Source organism: Leucoraja erinacea, chromosome 20, assembly GCF_028641065.1.
Source record: "Leucoraja erinacea ecotype New England chromosome 20, Leri_hhj_1, whole genome shotgun sequence".
Taxonomy (NCBI): Eukaryota; Metazoa; Chordata; class Chondrichthyes; order Rajiformes; family Rajidae; genus Leucoraja; species Leucoraja erinaceus.
In genome coordinates this window covers 27,180,176-27,205,790 of record NC_073396.1, presented here as the reverse complement: position 1 = coordinate 27,205,790, position 25,615 = coordinate 27,180,176, and the positions used below count along the sequence as shown (strand labels likewise).

The following is a 25,615-nucleotide window of genomic DNA, read 5'->3' as shown; positions in this document are numbered from 1 at the left end:
GTCAGGCAGCATCTCCGGAAACGCGATGTTTCAGACTAAGACCCGCCTTCGACTTGGTGACTGGTTGTGGGGGGGGGGGGGGGGGGGGGGGGGTGGGGGGGGAGAGAAAGCTGGAAAGGAGGAGGAGCCGGACAAACTATCTGCCTATTACACCCACCCCCCTCACCTGTATCCACCTATCACTCGCTGGGCTTGGTCCTGCCCCTTCTCCCTTCCTGCTTTCCTCCTCCCCATCCCCATCCCACCGCCATGACTATCAGTCTGAAGAAGGGTCTCGACCCAAAACGCTACCTTTACTCCAGCACATTGTATCGTTGCCTGGCCAGTGATAGGTGGATACAGGGGTGGGGATGAGGGTGGGAGGGGGGGAGGTTGATAGGCAGATGGTTGGACAAAGGCAGGAGGTAAAGATAGAGCAGGTTCGAATTGTGAAGCCAGAGAGAGAAATATAGGTGGAAGGGGAGTTTGCACATTCTCCTTATGACCATTTGGGACTTTGGGTGCTTCAGTTTCCTCCCACACACTGGAGACATAAAGATTTGTAGGTTAATTGGCTTTGGTAAAATTGTAAATTGTTCCTGGTGTGTAGGATAGTGCTAGTGTATGGGTGATCACTGGTTGGCGTGGACTCAATGGGCCGAAGGGCCTGTTTCTGTGCTGTATCTCTAAAGTCTTAAATCTAGAGTCTAAACTAGCTAAAAGTCCTGTATCTACCACTTAAGGAATTAAACTATTGTTTTTAATGCTTGTTAAAATTGCATGTGAGTGTATTAATCAATAGGGTTGAGGAGAACATTAATTGCCGTGAGTTCAATGTTGGAAAATGACATCTGTATTACAATGATAAATGAAGGTTCCAAATATTTTTAATGTAATAGCATCTAGTTGTCAGAATAAAATGGCTGGTATTACTAACAGCTTCATTAGTTACCCTGGCAACATGTGAGAAAGGTTGCAGGAATCTGCTTGCTAAACCTGTGACTGATACCTAATTCAGTTTGAAAGTTAAATAGAACAAGTTTTAATGGGACTGACATTTTTCTTCCCATGATCATAAAAATCTACAAGATATTGTGGCAAAAAAAATGAAAGCAGCTGGAAGAACTCAGCGGGTCAGGCAGCATCTGGGGAGGGAAATGGGCAGTCGTCTCGAGTAGAGACCCTTCATCTAGAGTAGACCGAAGGAGTGGAGGGGTCCTATGTTCCAGGCAAGTCCCAGGCTGTTGCCGGGCCTCCAGCAATCGCCTTCCTTGGACATCATGTCCCTCTCCTCGCCCGTCCACCTTTGTTCCCCAGGGGGATGGGAGCCTCCTGCAGCAAATCTCGAGGTTTCCTCTCCTCTACTCCCAGTCTCGCTCATCGCCCGTCGTATCCATTGTCACTGGCTCCATCCTCCCGGTCTATCGTCTTCGGGGGGCGAGCAGGGTCTGACTCCCACTTCCAATGCCGCCAGGTTCAACGAGCTGCCGACCGGCTCCCCTGAAGCCACGATCCGCCGGTCCGGGTCATGTTCGGCGACGGGAGGGCCGCAGCCTCCTGGGAGACTTCAGTCATGTGCCAAATGTCAACAGTCCATTTCCCTCCACAGATGCTGCCTGACCTGCTGAGTTTTCCAGCAGCTCTTCCTTTAGTTGCCAAAGATCCCAACATCTGAAGTCTCTCATGCCCACAAGTTAGTGTAATTCAACTCGGTTTCCGAAAATAAATGAAACTTGGAGTTTACATTGTCCATGATAGGTAAATAACCAGTGTTTAGCAATGGTTTCATGTACATACAATGAACCACTCAAGAGAATGGAAAGACAAGGAACTTTTTGCAAAAGAAAGTGCTGGAGTAAGTCAGCATCGCTAAGACTCTACTACTAAGACATACAGATTTGTAGGCCAATTGGTTTGGTAAATTTGTAAATTGGCCCTAGTGAGCCCATAGGATAGTGTTTGAGTGCAGGGATCGCTGGTCAACATGGACTAGGTGGGTTGAAGGGCCTATTTCCGTGCTGTATCTCTAAACTAAACTAAAAAAATAAACTTTGGGGACAATGAATAGGTGATGTTTTGGGTGGGGACCCTTCTTCACTGAAGAATGGTGGTGGAGGAAAGTGTTAACCGTACCTTTTACAACTTGTTGATCCAGTCGGTGTCCAATTGCTGGTTTTTAAAGTAATTGTTACCATGGCAATTTTTGGTGTCCAGCCTACAATAGATATTCCCTCTGTTCCTTTCACCACACTGATGCTGCTTGACCCACTTGGTGCTCCCAGCTTTCTGCTTTTGAATAGAAAATGTTGGAAACACTCAGCAGGTCAGGCTGCATTTGTGGGAAGAGAAACTGAGTTTAGTTTAGTTTAGTGTCACATGTATCGAGGTACAGTGAAAAGCTTTTGCTGTGAGCTAACCAGTCAGCGGAAAGACTTTACATTATTACAATTGAGCCATTCACAGTGTACAGATACACGATGAGGAGAATAATGTTTAGTGCAGGATAAAATCCAGCAGAGTAAAATTAAAGATGATCTGAGGGTCTCCAATGAGGTAGATAGTAGCTCAGGACCGCTCTCTAGCTGTTGACAGAATAGTTCAGTTGCCTGATTACAGCTGGGAATTTGGAGCTGTGTGCTTTCACATTTCTGTACCACTAGCCTGATGGGGAGAGGGGAGAAGAGGGAGTGACCGGGTGAGACTTGTCCTTGATTATGCTGGTGGCCTTGCCAAGGCAGTGTGGTGTAAATGGAGTCAATCTAAGGGAGGTTGGCTTGTGTGATGGTCTGGTCTGAGCTGCGTTCACTATTCTCTACAATTTCTTGTGGTCTTGGATGGAGCTGTTCCCAAACCATGTTGTGATGCATCCCGATAAAATGCTTTCTACAGCAAACCTGTAGAAGTTGGTGAGGGTTGTTGGGAATATGCCGAACTTTCTAAGCCTTGCAAGGAAGTAGAGGCGTTGGTGTGCTTTCTTTGTCGAGACCCTTCTTCAGCCTGTCCTGTTTTATTCTGGCCTTCTCTATCTTTCAATCTGAAGAAGGGTTCCGACCTGAAACGCCACCTATTCCTTTTCTCTAGAGATGCTGCCTGACCCACTGAGTTACTCCAGAATTTTATGTCTGTCTTTGGTATAAACCGGCATCTGCAGTTCCTTCCTACACGTACTTATGCATGATATGATTTGCCTTGAGAGCACACTACACAAGGTTTTTCTATGGTATCTTGGTACATTTGATATTAACAAACTAATATAAACACAATGTTTAGCTTGCAATGCCATATCGTTTCTGAAAAATACATGACTATTTAACCATTATTTAATATTTCCAGGTACAAGCAGGAAATTACGCACCTCAGGAAACTTGTTGGGACTGAAGAATCGAGAGGTCTACGCTAACAACTCCAGTATTTAGTTCATCCATAGAAATTACACCAGTTCTCAGGTCCTCAACTCTGAAAAACAGTAAAGTAACTCCTAATATTGTCAGGGGGTTTCTGTATGATTATTTCAAGGGGCCGCAAACATTGTGATTAGTGATGTTACTTTTAACAAAGCATCAAACCTACGCTACAGAATGTGATCAATCTTCCTACCTCCGGTCCGCCAATGCTTAGCGGATCTCCCGGTTGTCAACCATTTTAACTCCCTTCCCCATTCCCACAATGACCGTTATGTCCTGGGCCTCCTCCATTGCTAGAGTGAGGCCACATGCAAACTGGAGGAACAGCACCTTGCATTCTGCTTGGGTAGCTCACAACCCAATGGTATGAACATTGAATTCTCCAATTTTAGGTAACTTCTCACAACCCTGCCCCCCTCCATTTCTCCGTTCTCCCGTACACTACTCTTTTGTTCCCCCCCACCATCCACACCCCCTTCCCCTCCGCGGGCCCAGTGCCTCACCTGGACCTGCACATACCCCCCCCCCCCCCCCCCCCCCCCCCCCCCCCCCCCCCCCCCCCCCCCCCCTCCTCCTCCTCCATTCATTATTCTGGCTTCACCATTCATAACTCTTCAATCCTTTTGTCTCACACCTATTTTTTCATCTCCGGCCTTTGTCCAACGTCTGCCTATCAAAACTCCTCTCTCCTCTATCATCCTATTACCTGCCAGGCTGTGTCCCGCCCCTCCTCTCTACAAATTTTCTTTCCCGGCCGACATTCAAGCTGAAGAATGTCCTGACCTGAAACTTCACCTATCCATGTTCTCCAAGGATGCTGAGTGACCTGCTGCGTTACTCCAGCACTTTAAAAAAAATAAACCAGCATCTGCAGTTCTTTGTTTCTACCTCCGGTTTTAATAGGTTCCCATCGAGTAACAAACAAATATGCTGGGAATTGCAGGGATAGAGTGGACTGTTCAGGAACACAGGCCTATTCCAATATTCAGTTAGATCCAGAATTGATTCCTTAAACCTTACTCATCTTGCCCAACAAAATGCTATCAATCTCATTTCTGAAACGTTCAATTAATTCCAAACCACAACATCTTTCCAGGGAAGAGAGTTTCCCAGGGACATGGGTCCCAACCCGAAACGTCACCCATCCTTTTTCTCCAGAGATGCTGCCTGACCCGCTGACTTACTCCGACATTTTGTGTCTATCTTCGGTATAAACTAGCACCTGCAGTTCCTTTCTGCACATTCCTAATGCTTCCAACATGTTTCCGGTGTAGTCAAGCTTTAATTAGCCCAATACCGACGGGTTGTGTGTGAATGAACTGCAGATGCTGGTTTACACTACTGATGATAGACACTAAATGCTGGAGTAATTCAGCGGGTCAGGCAGCATCTCTGGAGAGGAGGAAAAGGTGATGTTATGGGGTTGAGACCCTTCTACAGACAGTCTGAAGAAGGGTCTTGACCCGAAACATCACCTATTCCCTCTCTCCAGAGATGCTGCCTGACCCGCTGAGTTACTCCAGCATTTAGTGTCTATCAGTTAAATATCAGTTATTTAAAAACATTTTTTTGGAATACATAAAAAGCATTTGTTTGAAAACTATACCTGCATTAAACAATTTCCTTCTGAAACGTATGACCAGATTTAGCTTTTATTGAAGCACTCTGCATTTACTTCCTCCCTCTTCTCAACTTTTAAAAAACGAGTTTATATTCAGAATAATGGACAGCCTGAAGGTATTACAATGCTGCAATCATATTGAGTGGCTACAAGCAATTTATGTTCGAGCCCAGGATGAGATCAGCCTTGAAATCAATCCTCTACAGCCGTTCTTCTCCGCCATACATCCCAACGAATTGAGTCAATTTCATAACTATTGTACTCCATTTGTCATGCTGGAAATCAACATTATGTGATAATGCTCACTTGTCCATTTAAGCTATAATTATATTAAACTTTCCAATTCCATAACTGACTGCAGGGTATATCATAATGCGTGCAATATCATTATTAATACATACCAAAGGCAATTATAGTAGTTGTTATGCTGAGGCTTTCTCCTGAATGTAAAAAAAAACATTAAAACTACTAATTTTTAGACTTGGTTTCCTACGTGAAGATGAAATGCTTGGAGTTCCGTCGATTTCTATCACACTCCTTTTAAGGCTTCTGATAATCAGAAAATATATTGTAGCTTGTGGCTTAAGTATTAATCATTGAAAATAATACCAATTGGGAAAATTAGTTTTGTATAATTCAATTTGCCGTAATGTTTCAAGATATAACTGAAGGCGAGTGAAATGATAATATTATTTTGTGGCCTTCTCCATTTCAAAGGATGTGTCATTTCCCATCTCTTGCTACCAGCGGGTTTCATGTAGGACTGCAATCTCCATAGTACCCTTTTACTGTGTCTTGAGTGTCCATAGGACTCAAAGCTAACCTTACCTTTCACTTGAAATTAGAGTGCTCTCTGCCAATGATAGGGGTAAGATGCAGTTTATATTCCCAGCTATCTCAACCACTGATGGATAGTGAAGGTTTTGAGGGATATGGCCTAAATGGGGGAAAATAGCACCAGCTTATATGGGGGATCTTGGTCAGCATGGACAAGTTGGGCCAAAGGGCCTGTTTCCATGCCATATAACTCTATGACCATCTGTGAACCCTAGGGCATACCCATTGTTTCATCTTGCACATCTCTGTGTCTCTACATCTACAGACTCCTACAGCTATCTTGCCCATATTTCCCCCCCAATGCCTTTCTTTAAGTACTCCATACCGTTCCCTCAGATCCTCTGTCTCAGTTGCATCTGCTCCAGAGATGAGACTCTCCATAACGTGCCTTTGAGATGTCTTCCTGCTTCCGTAACAGTGGCGTCCCCTCTAACTGTTAATGGAGTCTCATCTATTTTCTGCCCCTCTGCCCTCCTCCTGGCTAAAGCCAGGATTAAGTTCACTTGGTCATCACTTTCCATCCTTCCAGCCTCGGCATTCAATGGGTCATTTGTCATTCTCCAATGTTGCCATTCCATCAGCTCCAGCAAGATTCTACCACCAGATGCATCTCATGTCAGCATTCTGAAGGAATTGATCCCTTGGTGACTTCCCATGCAATCTCCCAACTTTACAAATCACTCCCATTCTCCCTGCACTTTCCAATGCCACACCAGGAGACATCACTTGTTCTGTCTATCCCTTCCACTTCTTCCAATGTAACGCATTGCAGGGCAGCACGGTGGCGCAGTGGTAGAGTTGATGCCTTCCAATGCCAGAGACCTGGGTTTGATCCTGATCACTGGTGCTGTCTGCACGGAGTTTGTACGTTCTTCCCTGGACCTGCGTGGGTTTTCTCTGGGTGCTTCAGTTTCCGCCCACACTCCAAAGATGTACAGGGTCGTAGGTTTAATTGGCTTCGATAAAATTGTAAATTGTCCTTAGTGTGTGTAGGATTGTGTTAGTGTGCGGGAGTGTGCAGACTCAGTGGGCCAATGGGCCTGTTTCAGCGCTGCATTTCTAATACCTCCTCAACCATCTTAGTTTAGTTTTAGTTTAGAGGTACAGCACAGAAACAGGCCCTTCAACCCACCGAGTCCATGCTGACCATCGATCACATGCTTCCACAAGTTCAAAGTTATCCCACATTCACATCCACTCCTTACACATTTGGGGCAATTTACAGAGGACAATTAACATACAATACTGCACGTCCTTTAAGCGTGGGAGGAAACTGGAGCACCCGGAGGAAACTCACAATCGCAGGGAGAACGTGCAAACTCCACAAAGATAGCACCCGAGGTCAGGATCGAACCGGGCTCTCTGGCACTGTGAGGCAGAGGGTCTACCAGCTGCACCACTGTGCTGCCTTTCTCTGCAACTTAAAACTAGCCGTTGTCTCTTTTCTGGTGCTGATGAAGGCTCTTCAAATTGAAGTGTTAACTCAGCTTTCCCTTCCATGGATGCTGCCTAACCTTTTGGGCATTTCCAGGATCATCTGTTTTTTTGATAATCGCTATGCGCGCATTGCTTCCTGCAAGCATCAGTATTTCTAGCATTTACTATCTTGCAGTTTTTTGACCAGTAATAACTCTGCTAGTGAAATTTGTACAGTCTTAAAACTGGCAAATAACTTTGATGTGGGATGTGATTTATTTATTGAATTTTGTAGTAAATGGTTTAATTTATCATTCCCACCTCTTCCCACTCAAAACAATTCATACCATTGGAGATTTGCAGTAATATCGCCGACTCAGACATTTAATGATTTTCTATCCAGCCCACTTCATGAAAGGTTTCTCATCCTTCCCACCGCACACCATCCCTCTCTGCTTCAGCCAGCAGACAGAGGCAGTGATGTAGGCCAAAATCTATCTTTAAGTTATTTCTTATTTCCTTGTTTTAAGAAGTCAGAAATGTTTAGCATCAAATAATGGGCGGTACAGTGGCGCATCGGTAGAGTTGCTGCCTTGCAGCGTCAGAGACCCGTGTTCAATCCTGACCATGGGTGCTGTCTGTACGGAGATTGTACATTCTCCCTGTGACTGCGTGGGTTTTCTCTGGGTGCTCCGGTTTCCCCCCACACTCTAAAGACGTACAGGTTTGTAGGTTAATTGGCTCTGGTAAAATTGTCCCTAGTGTGTAGGACCTGTTTACACGCTGTATCTCTAAATTAAACTAGTTTTTAATTCTAAAAATTCTAAATTACGTTAATGCTTTACCGTAGATGTAGATGTTTTGAAACGTATTTTATTCTGGCTGGTTAAATCTCTTGAGATGGAATAGGACTTAGACTTGATGTAGGCACTTATTGAATAGCACTTAGACTTATGGACACTTATTAATTAATAGGGCAAAGAATCTGGCATCTTCAACTTAATTGTTTAATTTAGATATTCTGCTGCCTTGTGGTGACACAATCGATCAGCATTGATAACTACTGTCCATGTTCCTCACATCAGTAAAAAAAAAAAAGAGACCAGCTATGATACGTATTTTTATGCATAACCTGCGCAGGGAACTTTATCACAGGAACATTGGAGACACGAGGAACTGCAGATGCTGGAATCTTGAGCAGTGCAACAGAATGCTGAACATGGTTTAGTTTAGTTCGAATACAGTGTGGAAACTAGCCCTTCGGCCCACCGAGTCTGTGCCAACCAGTGCTCACACCCTAAACTATCCCAATCCCACACACTAGGGACAATGTACTATTTCTACCGAAGCCAATTAACCTACAAGGCTGGATGTGTTTGGAATGTGGGAGGAAACCGGTGCGGCCACAGGGAGAACATGCAAACTCCGTACATACAGCGCCCGTAGGCAGGATCGAACCCGGGTCTCTGTCGCTGGGTCCTCCAATTGAATCCTCCAATTTCAAGTAACATCGTTTCTTCCCCTTCTCTCTTTCCTGTGTTCTCCGCCCCACCCGTGAGCAGCCATTCCTCCCTCCACTATCCCCTCACACCCAGATCCCACCCTCTGGCTTTACATGTCACCATTCGTCTCTACCTGTCTGACACCCCTTTTTAAAATCTGCTTGACACTTCTGGCCTTTGGCAACTGGGTGGGATAAGTGCCACTTAATCCCCCAACTTGTATGCACCTATCACTTGCCAAGTTTGTCTCTTTTCTAGCTTTCTCCCCCCCCACCCCACCCCACCACAATTAGTCTGAAGAAAGGTCCCGACCAGAAACGTCACCTATCCATGACCTCCACAGATGCTTCCTGACCCGCTGAGTTATTCCAGCATTTTATAACTTGCACGGGGAACTTTAGCACAATAACATTGGAGACGCAACGAACTGCAGATGTTGGAATCTTGAGCAGTGCAACAAATTGCTGAACATTGCTTAGTTTAGAGATACAATGTTTAGAAAGTACTGTAGTTAAAACATCAGAACAGCTCAGTAAATCTAATATGCAGGATGTGCAATATAAAAGTTGATCACAATCTGTTCGTCAGTTTAATCTATTGTCACAAGTTCTGAGGTTCAGTGAAAAGCTTTTAGGTGCATGCTAACTAGTCAACAGAAAGACAATACAGGATTACAATCGATCCATTTACAGTATATAGATACATGATAATGGAATAGCATTTAGTGCAAGGTAAAGCCAGCAATGTCCAATCAAGGGTAGTCCGAGAGTCATCAAAGAGGTAGATTGTAGTTCAGCACTGCTCTCTGGTTGTGGTGGGATGATTCAGTTGCCTGATAACAGCTGGGAAGAAACTGTCCCCGAATTTGGAGGTGTGCATTTTCACACTTCTATACCCTTTGTCTGATGGGAGAGAGGGGGGGGAAGAGGGTAGAAGAGGGGGAACGGCCAGGGTTTGTCACTAAGGAATACATTAAATATAATATGTGAGGTCTGCCAAGGCAAAAGTAATTATAGAATCTGTAATTGGAAATATTCCATAGAAAGAGCTCCTGGGCAGCAGAATAGACATGAACTTATCAAACTGCACATTTAGAGGGGAACAGAATCAACTATCCCCAGGGGAGGGTGATGCATCAGAAGTTACTCAGCCAAGAATGCAGTGGCCGCAATAGGAAGCTGTGAAATTTAAATGCAGATCATTTGGAAAATAACAGCAACATCACAAAATAATAGGAAAGAACTGCAGTTGCTGTTTTTTTTCCTGAAGATAGACACAAAATGCTGGAGTACCTCAGCAGGTCAGTCAGCATCTTTGGAGAAAAGGAATAGGTGATGTTTCGGGTCGGAACCCTTCTTCAAACATCACCTTTCTCCCAAGATGCTGCCTGACCCGCTGAGTTACAGTATGTCCTCCAGAGATGCTGCCAGACCCCCTCTTCAGTACATTGTGTCTTTTTTTGTAAACCAGCATCTGTAGTTCCTTGTGTCTTCGATGACATCACTAAGTTCTGCCCCCACCCCCCCCGCCCATCAACATCCTGGGGTCATCACTGGGGCCAGAAATCTAACTGTAGCAGCCGAATAAATATTGTGGCTACAGGGGCAGGCTGGTTACCCTGTGGTGCACGGATCACTGTCTGATGCTCATCAAGGGGTTGGACAGGCTAGATGCAGGAAGATTGTTCCCGATGTTGGGGAAGTCTAGGACAAGGGGTCACAGTTTAAGGATAAAGGGGAAATCCTTTAGGACCGAGATGAGAAAAACATTTTTCACATAGAGAGTGGTGAATCACTGGAACTCTCTGCCACAGAAGGTAATTGAGGCCAGTTCATTGGCTATATTTAAGAGGGAGTTAGATGTGGCCCTTGTGGCTAAGGGGATCAGGGGGTATGGAGAGAAGGCAGGTACGGGATACTGAGTTGGGTGATCAGCCATGATCATATTGAATGGCGGTGCAGGCTCGAAGGGCCGAATGGCCTACTCCTGCATCTAGTTTCTAAGACATATCAGGAGTGAGTGGGTACACTCTACGTATCTGGGCAGTTGCAACTTCAATAACTGTCCAAGATCATGACACTTTCATGTGCACAGAAGCTTGATTGGCAATTGCCATTCTCTACAGCACTGCCGTACCCATAGTTACAAAGTGTGGAAACAGGTCCTTCAGCCGACTAACATGTCCCATTGACAATAGTCCAACCTACCTGTGTTTGGATCATATCCCTCTAAACCTATACTATCCATGTACCTGTCCAAATGGTGTATTAAATGTTATGATAGTACCTGCCTCCAGTACCTCCTCCGGCAGCTCGTTCCTTACACTCGCCACCCTTTGTGCAAAGAAAGTTACTCCTCAGGTCCCTATTAAATCTTTTTCCCTTCACCTTAACCTATGTCCTCTGGTTCTTGGTTCTCCATACTCTGGGCAAAAGACTATCTGCGTTTACCCGATCTATTCTTTTCATGATTTTGTATACCTCTATAAGATCACCTCATCCTCCTGCTCAACCTCTCCATATAGTTCAGGACCTCCAATACTGGCAACTTCCTTGTAAATCTTCTCTGCATCCTTTCCAGGTTGTCCTCTTTCCGATAACATGGTGACCAAATATGAACACAATACTCTAAACTTATTGGTGGCCTCACCAATGTCTTATATAACTCCACCTCCCATCATGTAGCCATTAAAAAAAAAAATTATTGCCATTACTCACCTCAGGTACTTCAATAGTTACTCCCAAAACATGCAAACTCAAGTGCAAGAGCAAGACAACACCACAGAGTGCAGGTTCACTCCAATCCTGAGTTGGAAATACATCTTCTTGAAAGTCCTTCCCAACAGCAATTTGGGGGAAATCTCCATCAGCAGGAATGGAGCAGTTTAGGACGGTGGCTCACCACCAATTCCCCGAGGCATTTAGACATGGGCAATAAATGTAAGTTATACCAGGGACACTCAGTTCTCATTGAAAAGAATAACAAAGTAGAAGTCCAGAATCAACTTCATGGAATTACATCTCCCTCTACAATTTGGCCAGTGCCATCTTCTACACTGTTGTGTGCTGGGGTAGCAGGGCGAAAGCTGTGGACAACCAACAGATTCAACAAGCTCATCGGGAAGGCTGGCTCCATCCTGGGAGTGGAGTTGGATTCATGTGAGGTGGTCTTGGAGGGGAGGATGCTCCTCAAACTGCAGAGCGTCTTGGACATTACAGCTCACCCCCTCCATGACACACTGGTGAACCTGAGGAGTACCTTCAGCAACAGACTGGTTCCACCAAGATGCAGTACAGAACGCCACAGGAGATCCTTCTTCCCTGTGGTTACAACTCCTTCCCCTTCTGTCGTGGGGTAGACTGACTTCCCTCCCCCCCACAATCTTTGCACATCCCCAACCCTTTCCACTTGTTATTTTAATTTCATGTTTCATGTATTTTGTGTTTTATGATTGTAGGCAGACCAATCTCCCTCCTGGGATAAATAAAGTTCTATCCTACTGTGACGTAAATCAATGTACAAATGCTGTGCCATTATTACTGTCAAAATTTGAGTAGAAATGAAAACTTCAAAACATTTTGAATGATCGAGAAAATTGAGAATACAGCACTGAGGAAGAAAAATAAAACGATAAATTTTGTAATAGTTCTTTAAACAACACAACACAACACAAGGGTGATAATTCTGAATCCTCAGATTAGATTTTAAGAGTAAGTAATAACATCAAAACTCATCAAAAAGCTAATAAAAGAGAAAGGGAGAATTTGACATAACAGCAGCAGAACAAGAACAGCTTAAAAAATATAGGCACAAAATAAGTAGTCTTAATGAATTTATAACCCAAATATTAATGGACAATAAAACTAAATGTGGTAATAACTGAATTGAGCTACAGAAGTATGAAAAAACACGGCTCCAGATTCAGGGACAGTTTCTTTGCAGCTGTTATCAGGCAACTGAACCATCCCATCACAACTAGAGAACTTCCTCATTGGAGACCCTCAGACTATTTTTGATCAGACTTTACTGGCTTTATCTTGCACTGAGCGTTAGTCATGTTATTTCCTTTATCATGTACAGTATCTGAACACTTTGAATGACTTGATTGTAATCATATGTTGTCTTTCTGGTCGGCTGACTGGCTAGCATGCAACCAAAGCTTTTCACTGTACCTCGGTACACGTGACAATAAAATAAAATAAACTAACTAGATTCCAGCAAGAGACAAAAAATAAGATTCTTTGACTTTTCCAGTAAAAAGATGCACAAGGGAAGTAAGAAGACTATAAAATCTTCATCAATGGGAGAGTAATTGACAATCTGAACAAATAATTGGATTTGCATAAATATCCTTTAAATAACATTAAAGGGTTGGAGTAACAATTAGATCTGCCTCTATCTTTAACTGATGTAGTAGGCTCAGGAGGTTGAATGATCTACTCCTGCTCATTACATGCCTGCAACACAGTGCAAGCATTCTGCGACCAACTTTAGTTTAGTTTAGAGATATAGCACAGAAACAGACCATCCAGTCCACTGAGTCCACAACGACCAGTGATCCCCATACACTTACACTATCCTACACACATAGGTACATTTACAAAATAAAATCCAGATTTTTTACCGAAGCCAATTAAACTACAAACCTAGGTAGACACAAATGCTGGAGAAACTTAGCATGTGAGGCAGCATCCATGGAGCGAAGGAAATGGGCGACGTTTCGGGTTTAGGCCCGAAAAGTTGCCTATTTCCTTCGCTCCACAGATGCTGCCTCACCCGCTGAGTTTCTCCAGCATTTTTGTCTACCTTCGATTTTCCAGCATCTGCAGTTCCTTCTTAACCTAGTTCTTTGGTGTGTGGGAGGAAACCAGAGAACCCGGAGAAAACCCACGTGGTTACAGGGAGAAAGTATGACAGCATCCGTAGTCAGGATTGAACCTGGGTCCCTGGCGCTGTAAGGCAGCAACTCTACCGTTGCGGTGGGCTTTCACACCAGGATGCTTTAACGTATGTATAATGTAGCATTTTTGGGGGGAAATTGCAGTAAATCTATTCAAATTGCTCCTTCTGTCAATAAAGAATGAAAACATTCCACTAAAGTGGATCATACATGTTAAATAACTGGAAGTATCTCAGTGCATGAATTACAAAATATACAGATGAATACAGCACACACACAGGCTCTTCGATACACTATGCCCATGCCGAACATGATGCCAGGTTAAACTAATCTCCTCTGCCTGCATGTGATCCATACCCCTCCATTCTCTGCATATCCATGTAAAAGCTTCTTAAAAACCAATATCAAATTAAATTGATATTAGGATTTGCCGTAAAATACATCGAGAAATTCAAAGTCTTTACATGCAAGAAGAGGTGGAGGACTGATGTAGTAAAGACACTGAGAATAGATTACCATCTAACTAATGCAGAAACCTCACAGAAAAAAACAAAAACAAATCTGGAATAATTTTAAGAGCACTGAAATAAAATTCTACACGTCCCCAGTGACATTTTGCACAAGGCATTTTACTGAACAAGCAGGTGGTGGGAATTCAGATATTTCTCTGTGATAATAAGCAAGGATTAAGTCCTGGAGAAGTGAGCAAAGACAGCAATGAAAAATGCTCAATTTTAAAAGCCCGTGAGAAATAAAGGAACCACGAAAGACGATGTCACTCAGTTCAGAAGGTAAAGTTGAAAAGAAACAAGATGTACGAATGTCAAATGGATAAATTCAAACTGCAAAACTGCTTATTAATGATCACCCAGTGGAACACAGATTACACCCTTCACAAATGAGAAGATACTGTGGCAGGCCAACTATGGTTCAGTTTCTTTATTGTTATGTATGCACAGAACCGTGAAGTTATTTTGCACAACCATAAATGCAGTCGCCATATTTTGACGCCATTTACAAAAAAAATATCCACCTGTTGGAGCGCCCCGACCCAGGTAAGCCCAGGTAAGCCCCAGGCATCTGCATGCCCGCGGCCCGATGTACCTCTCCTCCCCCGACCACCTCCGTGTCCCTGGGGTGCCTCCTGCAGCCGACCTTGAAGGTGCTGGAGGCAACTCGGTCTTCTGAGGCATGGTCAATTATGTTTGAACAAGACTACGATCCAGAACCTCAGACAATCGATCCAGTGACACGTCTGCCTTGGAATTAAGAAGCTACTATCATGATGGTAATGTCACTAAATATCTTGAATTTAAATTCTGGTTGATCATAGGCAGCACTGGTGCAGATGGTAGAGCTGCTGCCTCACAGCACCAGACTTGGGTTCAGTCTTTACCTCGGATGCTGTCTGTGCAGAGTTTGCACGTTCTCCTTGACTGTGCGGGTTTCCTCCGTGTGCTCCAGTTTCCTCACACGTCCCAAGGCCGTGCATGTTTGTACGTTATTAGGCTTCTGTAAATTGCTCCTAGTGTGTAGTTAGTGGGTGAGAATGTAAGACAACTTTGAACTAGTGGGAAAGGGTTGGCTTGGACTTGATGGGCCGAAGAGCTGTATCTCTAAACTAAATATAGCATAGAAAGGCCCTTTAGCAAACCTTATCCTTGTCGACCTGATGCTTCCTTACACTAATCCCATTTGCCTGCATTAAGCCCGTATGCCTCCTGCTGTGCTATGCCTACCTAAGTACCTGCCCCAAATCCTTCTAAATGTTGCAACTGGATCTGCTTTACCATCTCCCCTGGCAGCTCATTCCAGATAATCACCATACTGTGTGAAAAACTTGCCCATCAAATCTCCCATAAATTTCTCCCCTCTCACCTTAAACCTGTACCGTTTGGTCCTAGATTCCCCATGCCCTGGGCAAGGAAGGTCTATGGCCCTCATAATTTTATCAGCCTCTATAAGGTCATCCTTTAGCCTATGTTGCAGTGAGAATAAACCCAGCCTATCTAGTCTCACCTTATAACTAAAGCCCTACATTCCAAAGCCCTGGTGATTCTCTTCTTCACTCTCTCTATGGCTATTACATCTTACCTGTAGTGTGGTGGCTGTAAAATGTATGCAGTATTCCAAATGCAACCTAACCAATATTTTGTACAGTTGTATCATGAAGGTTGCTGTGGCAGTGAGTAAGGGTTATATTAGTAAGGTTTATTTGAGTAAGGTTTATTTGAAGGAACACCCTTGCATAAGCCACTCTAACTTGACCAGCTCCTTACTCTGGGAAGTTTGTCACATATTTATACTACTTAAACCACATGCAGAAAAGATTTATGAGGATGTTGCCAGGACTCAAGGTTCCTGAGCTACAGGGAGAGGTTGAGCAGGTTAGTACTCTATTCCTTGGAGCACAGGAGGATAATATGATCTTATAGGAGTGCACAAAATCATGGGAGGAATAGATCGGGTAAATGCACAGAGTCTCTTGCCCAGAGCAGGGGAATCGGGAACCAGAGGACAGAGGGTTAAGAAGAGTGGGGAAAGATTTAATCGGAAACCGAGGGGTAACTTTTTTATACACCAAGGTGGGTTTGTGGAACGAGCTGCCAGAGGAGGTAGTTGAGGCAGGTACTATTGTAACATTTAAGAAACATTTAGTCAGGTACATCGATAGTATAAGGTTAGAGGGATATGGGCCAAACGCAGGCAGGTGGGACTAGTGCAGATGGGACATGTTGTTCAGTGTGGGCAAGTTGGGCTGAGGGGCCTGTTTCCACAGTGTATGACTCTATGATGCTTCACAAACATTTTGGTTTATCCTTACCCATCAACTTGGCCATTACTGTAACTATTATCCTTAAACTCCATAAAGGTTACTTAAATAAAAAATAATACTAAAGGGTGTGGTATTGAATTCTTTGGTTCAGAAGAATTATAAACGACAGAAAAGGGTCAGAACATCAACAGTTGATTTGTAAGATACAGGGGGTTTAAATACTTAACATTAAAATTTCCTTTCTGGCATTGTAGAACATCTCGGTGAGGGAATGGATTCCACTGCGGGCAATATTCTTCTAAATTTCCTCTGTAACTCTGTGGAAAGATTAGTGGAAATCTTGTAGGACAGTTTCTAGTTATTCCTGCCATTTCCCGAGAGTCACCATCGTTCATCTGACGAAGTTACAAATGAAACCGTGAATGAAGCGTATCAAATAGGTACCACTATCTAATAAAAAAAAAAATCTTTATAAGACACACTATTGTGGTTATTTTAAACATTTTTGATGCAGCTTGCAGCTGAGCAAAAAGATAAAACAAATAACCTTCGCTTTAATTCATGCATCAGCAGTTGGCGGTTGATTGCTGCTTTTACACTGCAGTTCCTTCCTGTGTGATTTGAGATTCATTTTCATGACGTAGTCTTTTGTCCCTGTAAAGCCAGGCTCTGTCCACCCCCTCACCAACAACGGTGAATGGCTTCCAGCTTTGGAAAGGGAATCGTCCAGCAATAATCCAGGCCTCTTCCGGAAGTTCAGACTGCAGCTTGTTTTTCCAGTCGAGAAAACTGCGCACAGAAAGAGTTGTTTGAATTACTTTCACTGCCTGACCCATTGAAATGTTATAAAAAGTTACAACCACAATCAATTGTGCATCCCGACTACAAGGAGAAAGAGTGCAGTAGATTTACAGTGATCATTCCGCAAATTGCTCCTTGTGCCTCTCCCCAGAACAACTCAAACAAGGTGTCTATTGGGAATCCACAGCCCAGGGAAAACCACTGTACGAATAAAATCATTTTATAACAAATTATAAACCTGCAATTCTTTGGTAACGATTTACTAAACCTATTTCCATCAGCTATAGACTGATTTTAAAGCATTTTTTTTCTTTATCCAGCCTTGTTCTCATTTGCTAGCTTAATCAAAATGATGAGCCAGGAGTCCAACCATATAGAAAACTGTTGAGGTTGAGTTAGTTCACAAATAATAAGCAGTTGGATTTGTGAACGAACGCTGCTTTTGACCTTGGCGATTCTAGGAGAAAAGGCAGGATTGGGCTGGAATTCCACCCTCTTGAACTCTTGGTCAGGAATAATATAGGAAGCAGCGAATGAGGTTTGATTTTAAAGAGCGTATCCGATGTGAAAATGTAACTTGCCGTAATTTATCAAATTCTTTCCTCATGGCTACTTTGAACCTGGCCTTGAAATTAATCTCATGATTTTTCAATGGCTGTTATATCCGGCTACTATTTATACCTCAAGACATGTCAAAGATGTGTATGGTTGCACAACGCTGTGGTTTGATTATTCTGTTTGTTCTTAACTGTAAATCCTTCCCACGGGTCATTGGCAAAGCCAAGCCATTCCCTTTAATTCAAATACCATATGGTTTACATGCGGAGGAGGATGTTTTGAACGCATGTGAGCAGGCAGTCAGTGATGAGGGAAACAGTCAAGTCTGTATGACAGGAAGAACTAACACTCACTGCCACTACATTAACAGTTAGTTCCGACTAAGGGCCCATATGTGGCCAGGGTTCAAGCCGACAACAACATCAATGTTGTGATTAGCGTTTTTAAAAATAAGTAGGATTTTTGTTCCAATTCTGAGGGGATGCATGTCCAGTGCATTAACAATTAATAATTTCCTTTTTGTTCACTTCTATTATTAATGATAATATTACTACAATGATGCTCTTTTAATGACTTCTCAAATAAATCAGCATCTGCAGTTCCTTCCCACACTGGCTTACAAACTCAAGCAGTTATATGGCGTGCAAAGCCTAAAGTTGTCGGACAACTTGTTCTATTTGATCTAGTTTGATTGTGCACGCCGGGTTGATTGCCTTCGTCGAAACAAGGAGGACCACGTGAAGGTTGCAATCTCCCACCGCATTGACCTTTAGTTAGAGATAGACACAAAATGCCGGAGTAACTACGCCAGTCATGCAGCATCTCTGGAGAAAAAGTATGGTGATGTTTTAGTTCAGGGCCCTTCTTCAGACCCGACCAGAAACGTCACCCATCTTTTTTTTTCCAGAGATGCTTACTGACCCAGCGAGTTACTCCAGCACTTTGTGTCTGTCTTTGGTATAAACCAGCACTTGCAATTCTTTGTTTCGACCTTTAATCAGAACTTGTTGTTAGAGATACAACAGGTTTTAAGCAAATACAGAGACAGAGAAAGAATGGATGGGTGAGAAGGAAGAAAACTACAGGGAAGGTTGGTGAAAGGGTTTCAGGCAGTTTGAATGATAAGAAGATATTTAACTTCAGTGCAACAACAGTCTAAGGCCGTTCTGGGAAACCCTTTACGATGCCTTGCCACATTGAACACAGTAAGCACATGGTTTAAGAGGAACTATGGAAGTGGAGGGATTAAAGGGATATGGATCCTGTACAGGCAGGTGAGATCCGTTTAACTGGACATCATCTTCGGCACAAACACTGTGGGCCTGTTCCTGTGCTGTTCTATGGTTCTATCAGGTTAATCTGTCATTTCAGTGATCTACTTCTGAAACGAGTCAACTTTGTTTTTCAGTTTTTCAATCAAAATGTTTTACTTGGTCTCTATGCATGGTTTGGACTAGAATGGTTCGCAAAGGAAAGTTTTCACATTAAACTTTGAACAAGCAACTTGCACAATGTTAATAGTTTCCTTGCTTGGTACAATCAAACCAAGTTATTTATCAATGGCTGGTCTTTTCGTGAGAACAATCTCTTGATACACCTCTCTATAGTTTAAATAAACTGGAAGATAGCCCAGTCATAGAATTAAAACTGACCACAGACATTCTCTAGACTAGAAGAAAATGTTAAGAGGGGATATAAGGAACTGCGGAGGCTAGTTTACCAAAAAAGACAGAATGTGCTGAAGAAACTCAGCAGGTCAGGCAACATCATTAGAGAACATGAATAGGTTACAATTCAGTTCTGAAAAATCACCTATGCATGTTCTCCAGTGATACTGCCTGTCCCGCTAAGTTACTCCAGCACTTTGTGACATAATGTTAAGATACTGATTTGTACCTATCACAAAGATTCTTGCATTATTTTACCTCTCTGGAATTTAATAGCCAAAGGAAAATTTAGCATTAAAATGCAATTTCAAATGGATGCAATTTTTCCTACGTTCTCATTTAAGACCAAGAAAATTTAAGGATGGAGCCCTTCCACTCCTAGTAAGTCAAAAATGTTTTATCTCTAAAATAGACATAAAGTGCTCGATTAACTCAGTGGGTCAGGCAGCATCTCTGGAGTTAAAAGGTCCTTTTAGATGCTGCCTGATGCACTGAATTACGCCAGCACTCTGTGTCTATCTTTGGTATAAACCAGCATCTGCAGTTCCTTTCTACACACCATCAGCAATTTTGAGTCTTTATTGAACAAGCAACTTGCACAATGTTAATAGTAGTTCCTTGCTTGGTACAATCAAACCAAGTTATTTATCAATGGCTGGTCTTTTCGTGAGAACAATCTCTTGATACACCTCTCTATAGTTTAAATAAACTGGAAGATAGCCCAGTCATAGAATTAAAACTGACCACAGACATTCTCTAGACTAGAAGAAAATGTTAAGAGGGGATATAAGGAACTGCGGAGGCTAGTTTACCAAAAAAGACAGAATGTGCTGAAGAAACTCAGCAGGTCAGGCAACATCATTAGAGAACATGAATAGGTTACAATTCAGTTCTGAAAAATCACCTATGCATGTTCTCCAGTGATACTGCCTGTCCCGCTAAGTTACTCCAGCACTTTGTGACATAATGTTAAGATACTGATTTGTACCTATCACAAAGATTCTTGCATTATTTTACCTCTCTGGAATTTAATAGCCAAAGGAAAATTTAGCATTAAAATGCAATTTCAAATGGATGCAATTTTTCCTACGTTCTCATTTAAGACCAAGAAAATTTAAGGATGGAGCCCTTCCACTCCTAGTAAGTCAAAAATGTTTTATCTCTAAAATAGACATAAAGTGCTCGATTAACTCAGTGGGTCAGGCAGCATCTCTGGAGTTAAAAGGTCCTTTTAGATGCTGCCTGATGCACTGAATTACGCCAGCACTCTGTGTCTATCTTTGGTATAAACCAGCATCTGCAGTTCCTTTCTACACACCATCAGCAATTTTGAGTCTTTAAATATCTTCAACATTTATCAACAATTCAATAAGTTAAATAGGTAAAGGATCCCAAAGAAACTGCTTTTAAATTATTTAGGTCCATCCGCCACTATACAGGCAGCAAGTCAGAGATTCAATGCGTGTACATTTTATTTCTACCTGCTGCAAGTCTTGCTTCACATAAGACACCTTGTCAAGGTGGCCGGCTCTCCAAGCATGGAACTGTGACAGACTGATGAGCCATGGGTTCAATTCAGAGCCAACTGCTGCGTGGAAGCCACATGTGTTGGTTTGCAGAACCTGTGGATCAATATGGGATCTTGTGAATCAACTCTATAATGGAATCCCATCACCAATGGATTGTGTGGGAAGAATGGGTCATTTCACTCTGATTTTGACAGAGCAGCAGCAATCAATTATCCTTTCATGTTACATAGAATATATAGCAGAAGCAACTATTCAGCCCAACTGCTCTCTCTCTCTCTCTCTGCCCATGTCCGTGCTTCAACCAAGTTTCATTTCTTTAGATTGCTGTGATTATCTGTTGTGGCTCATTGGGGATCATCAACATCTCTTTCAGGAGATGGTGACTTCAAACTCCACTCCAGAAGCTTGAGTACAAAAGCTAGCCCTCTCGAACGAAGTTTTTTATTTTAATAAATTTTTCCACTCTTCTTTAACTATCTTTTTCCTTTTTTTTTTTTTTTTTTTTTGTTTTTTTTTTTTTGTTTTTCTTCTCTTTCTTTTCTCTCTTTACTTCATCTATCTCTTTAGTTCTATCTAGTTTAAAAAAAAAGGAAGAAAAAGGCAAAAGGTATTGGAGACAATGTAATAATAACTGACAATATTATCAATTTAAAAATGTAAGACTGTAATGATATAATAGGTTATGTAACATAACTCAAATAAAAAATATTAAAAAAAAAAAAAAAAAAGCTAGCCCGACACTCCACACTTGCTCAGTCGAAGAGTCACTGAGATGTTTGGACAAGCCACATGGAGAAGTTACCATCAGCATAGGCTGGAGTAACTCAGCGGGTCAGGCAGCATCTGTGGAGGGAAGGGTTAGGTGACATTTCGGGCAAAGGCTCTTCTTCAGACTCATCAGAGCTGTTATCCCAAAGAATCAGAACAATTTTGATCTTCGCTTTATAATGAAGCAGTTCACATCTTGCATGAATTTACAACACTTGACGTTACAAGCTGCAGCTTATTTCTTTATATTAAACACTGACATGTAAAAACACATACAGGACAAATGATGGCCCATTCTGGGCTGTGAGACTTTATGATTCAATGATGGCCCATTCTGGGCTGTGAGACTTTATGATTCACCGTATTCCGCATAATTCCTTTTTCCCCTAGGATGGAAATGTCAAGGACTACAGAGCATAGGTCTCAGGTGAGAGGGCTACATAGAGTCATACAGCGTACCCGTCGAAACATTTCTTAAACTTTGCAACAGTACCTGCCTCAACTACCTCCTCCTGCAGCTTGTTCCATACAACCACCATCCTTTGTGTAAAAAAGTTAAAAAAGTTACTCCTCAGGTTCCTATTAAATCTTTCCCTCCTCACATTAAACCAACGTCCTCTGGTTCATGATTCCACTACTCAGTGCGTTTACCGGATCTATTCCTCTCATAAGTTTGTACACCTCTAAAGGATCACCCCTTATCCCCCTGCGCTCCATGGAATAGAGCCCTAGCCTGCTTAACCTCTCCCTATAGCTCAGGCCCTCGGGTCCTGGCAACATCAATCTTCTCTGCACCCTATTGAGCTTACAGAGGAGCAGGACAAGTTTTTTATTATACAAAGAATGGTGGGTAATGCGACATGCTACCAGGGGTGGTAGTGGAGGCGATATGATAGTGGCATTTCAGACGCTTTTAGATAGGCATAGGGATATGCAGGAAATGGTAGAATATGGATCATGTGAAGGCGGAGAACATTCGTTCAACGGCATCATGTTTGGCATAGATACTGTGAGCCAAAGGGCCGCTTCTTGTTCTATGTTCTATGTTCCTTAATTTAATGTTTAAAAAACATTTGGATAGGTGCGTGGATAGGGTAGGTTTAGAGTGATATGGGCCAAATGTAGGCAGATGGGATGAGTGTAGATGGGGCATGTTGGTCGGTGCGGACAAGTTGGGCTGAAGGGACTATTTTCACACTGTATGACTCTAACTCAAGTGTTTTTTGTTTATCAAGTTGTGCATCGCTGTGATGCCTACGGTCAATAATAATAGGTTGCTACAAAAGCACTTTACACCATCCATATTGAAGCAATAGCCAAGAATGCACGCCAACAGCTCTACTTCCTTAGAAGTCAGGGAGTTCGACATGTTTGCAACAACTCTCACCAACTTCTACAGATGCGCTGGAGAAAGCATTTTATCAGGATGCGTCACAGCGTGGTTTGGGAACAGCTCCATCTGAGACCACAAGAAATTGCAGAGAATTGTGGACGCAGCCCAGACCATCACAAACCAACCTCCTTTCCATTGATTCCATCTGCACCTCATGCTGCATCGGCAAGGCCTCCAGCATAATCAAGGACGAGTCACACTCCGGACTCTCTCTCTTTTCCCTTCTCCAATCAGTCAAAATATATAGTAGAGTGTATATTCACAGACAGTTTCTTCCCAGCTGTTATCAGGCAACTGAACCATCCTATCAACAACTGGAGAATAGTCCTAACCACCTGATTGAAGACCCTTTGACGATCTTTGAACGGACATTATCTTGCACTGAATGTTATTTCCCTTTATCATGTGTCTGTACTCTGTAGATGGCTCGGCTGTAATCATGTATAGTCTTTCCGCTGACTGGCTAGCATGCAACAAACGCTTTTCACTGTACCTTGGTGCACGTGACAATAAACTAAACTCAAATGTAGCGTGTTAATCATCCCACATCACACCCCAACTGTGATGTTTACCAGGGGAGCAGCTCCAGGCCTCTGCTAGTGGATTTCTGTAACTGGCAAGTGCTTTTCCTTAAAACCTGAGGGACCATCCTAGCTGGAACCACATGTGATTAAAACCTTCCACATAAGTGGGACAGGCATTTCCTGCAGATAAAATAAGGCAGGAATTAAAATACAACATATTGTTCCCTCATTATGCCTTCCTGGCCAGGGAACCAAGTAGCAATTGGCCGGGACTTTGAATTTATGAGTGTTCCAGGGAATACATCAGATCTTCCTTCCTCTCGCTAAAGCACAACATCCTATACAGCATGAGGGAATACAGATAGCTTTGAGCAGAGTTTGACAGGAGAAATTTGAAGAAATGTATTGAGACACGGACTTAAGCCCACGATGCACTGTAGAGCAATTGTCTCCTCCCATGTGTACAACCCTAAGCAGGGATCAGCGCTGGCCGAATAATGGTCTGAAGAAGGGTATTGACCAGAAACGTCATCCTCCATTTCTCCAGAGATGCTGCCTGACCTACTGAGTTACTCCAGCATTTTGTGTCTAAAATTGGCGATGGCTTTGGCTGAAGTCTGAGCTCCATCCAATGCTGCTTCAGCTATCCTCACCCCAAATGGCTGAGGCCCAGTCACCATGTGGGCCTTACTGCTGGAAGGGGGTATGGACGGTCAGTACAATTGTCCTCTCCATCCAGTACAGCTAAGTGTAGGTTGCATGATTACAATTCCATGCACAGTCCAGACCGATATATTTTAAGGTGATCAAGTTAAGAGGCTGTCCCTCTTGGGCGACCTATTTGGCGAGTTTAGACGAGTTTGAAAAAATGATATGTTGAAGACTTCCTTCGACTATGTAGAAGACCTCCTTCGACTATGTAGAAGACCTCCTTCGACCTTCTTCGACTATGTTGAAGACTAGCTTCGACTAACTATGACTAGCTACGACTAACTTTGTGAAAATTAGAAACCGAATAGTGGAGGTTAAGACAACCTCCATCGATCTCCTTCGACCTCCCTTCGACTATGATGAAGACTATCTTCGACTACCTTTGACTACCTTCGATTAATATGCCAACCTACTACGACCTACTACGACTAAAAAAGTATTGATTTTTTTCCACGGTGACATTTTTTTATTCAAGGGCATTTTTTAAACATATTTAAAAAAACGCCGTGACCTCGCCGAGGCCCCGTGTACGCGGAGACCACTCTCGAGCATGAAGGAAAGTTACGAAGACCTCCTAGGACCTCGTATCGACCATGCTGTGAGTACGAGTCGAGGGCAAACTCGCCAGAACTCGTGGATTAGGTCGCCCAAGTGGGACAGGCCCTTTAACAACTTAGTTGAGTTTACAGATAGAGCGTGCAAACAAGCTCACAGAGTCCACGCCATTCATCGTTTGCCCGTTCACACGTTCATGTTTCAATAGTAAAAAGTATTTTATTGTCATATATCCCAAAACGGAATAATGAAAATCCGTCTAGGCTGTCGACCAAAAACGTCTCCTATTACTTTTCTCCAGAGATGCTGTCTGACCCGCTGAGTTACTCCAGCTTTTTGCGTCTATCTTCGATGAAATTCTTACGCAGCAGCTCAACGGATATGTAACAATAGTACTCTGTAAAACCCATAATAACCAACAATCAAAAAAGTTCACTATATATATTTAAAAAAAAGACAAATAGTCAAATAAACACACAATCAGAATGCAAAGTGAAAAATAATGTTTCTGCATTATCCCACTCTCTCACTCACTCCCTAGACAGTAAGGGAAATTTTACAGGAGCCAATTAACCTTCAAACTTGCATGTGGGAGTTAACTGGAGAAAACCCGCCCAGTCACAATGAGAACATGCAAACTCCACACAGACAGCACCCGAGGTCAGGATTGAACC

General features: G+C 42.9%; 1 protein-coding gene across 2 annotated transcripts in view; it reads left to right on the top strand.

The window, feature by feature from the left end:
* ccdc78 (coiled-coil domain containing 78) overlaps positions 1–3,469 on the top strand; it is a 62,074-nt gene extending 58,605 nt beyond the window's left edge. For both annotated transcript variants that reach the window (XM_055651713.1, XM_055651712.1), the window contains one exon: positions 3,313–3,469. In XM_055651713.1, coding sequence (XP_055507688.1) covers positions 3,313–3,379 — 67 coding nt within the window. In that variant the 3' untranslated portion in view covers positions 3,380–3,469. The remainder of the gene's footprint in view (positions 1–3,312) is intronic.
* Positions 3,470–25,615: the final 22,146 nt, after the last annotated feature.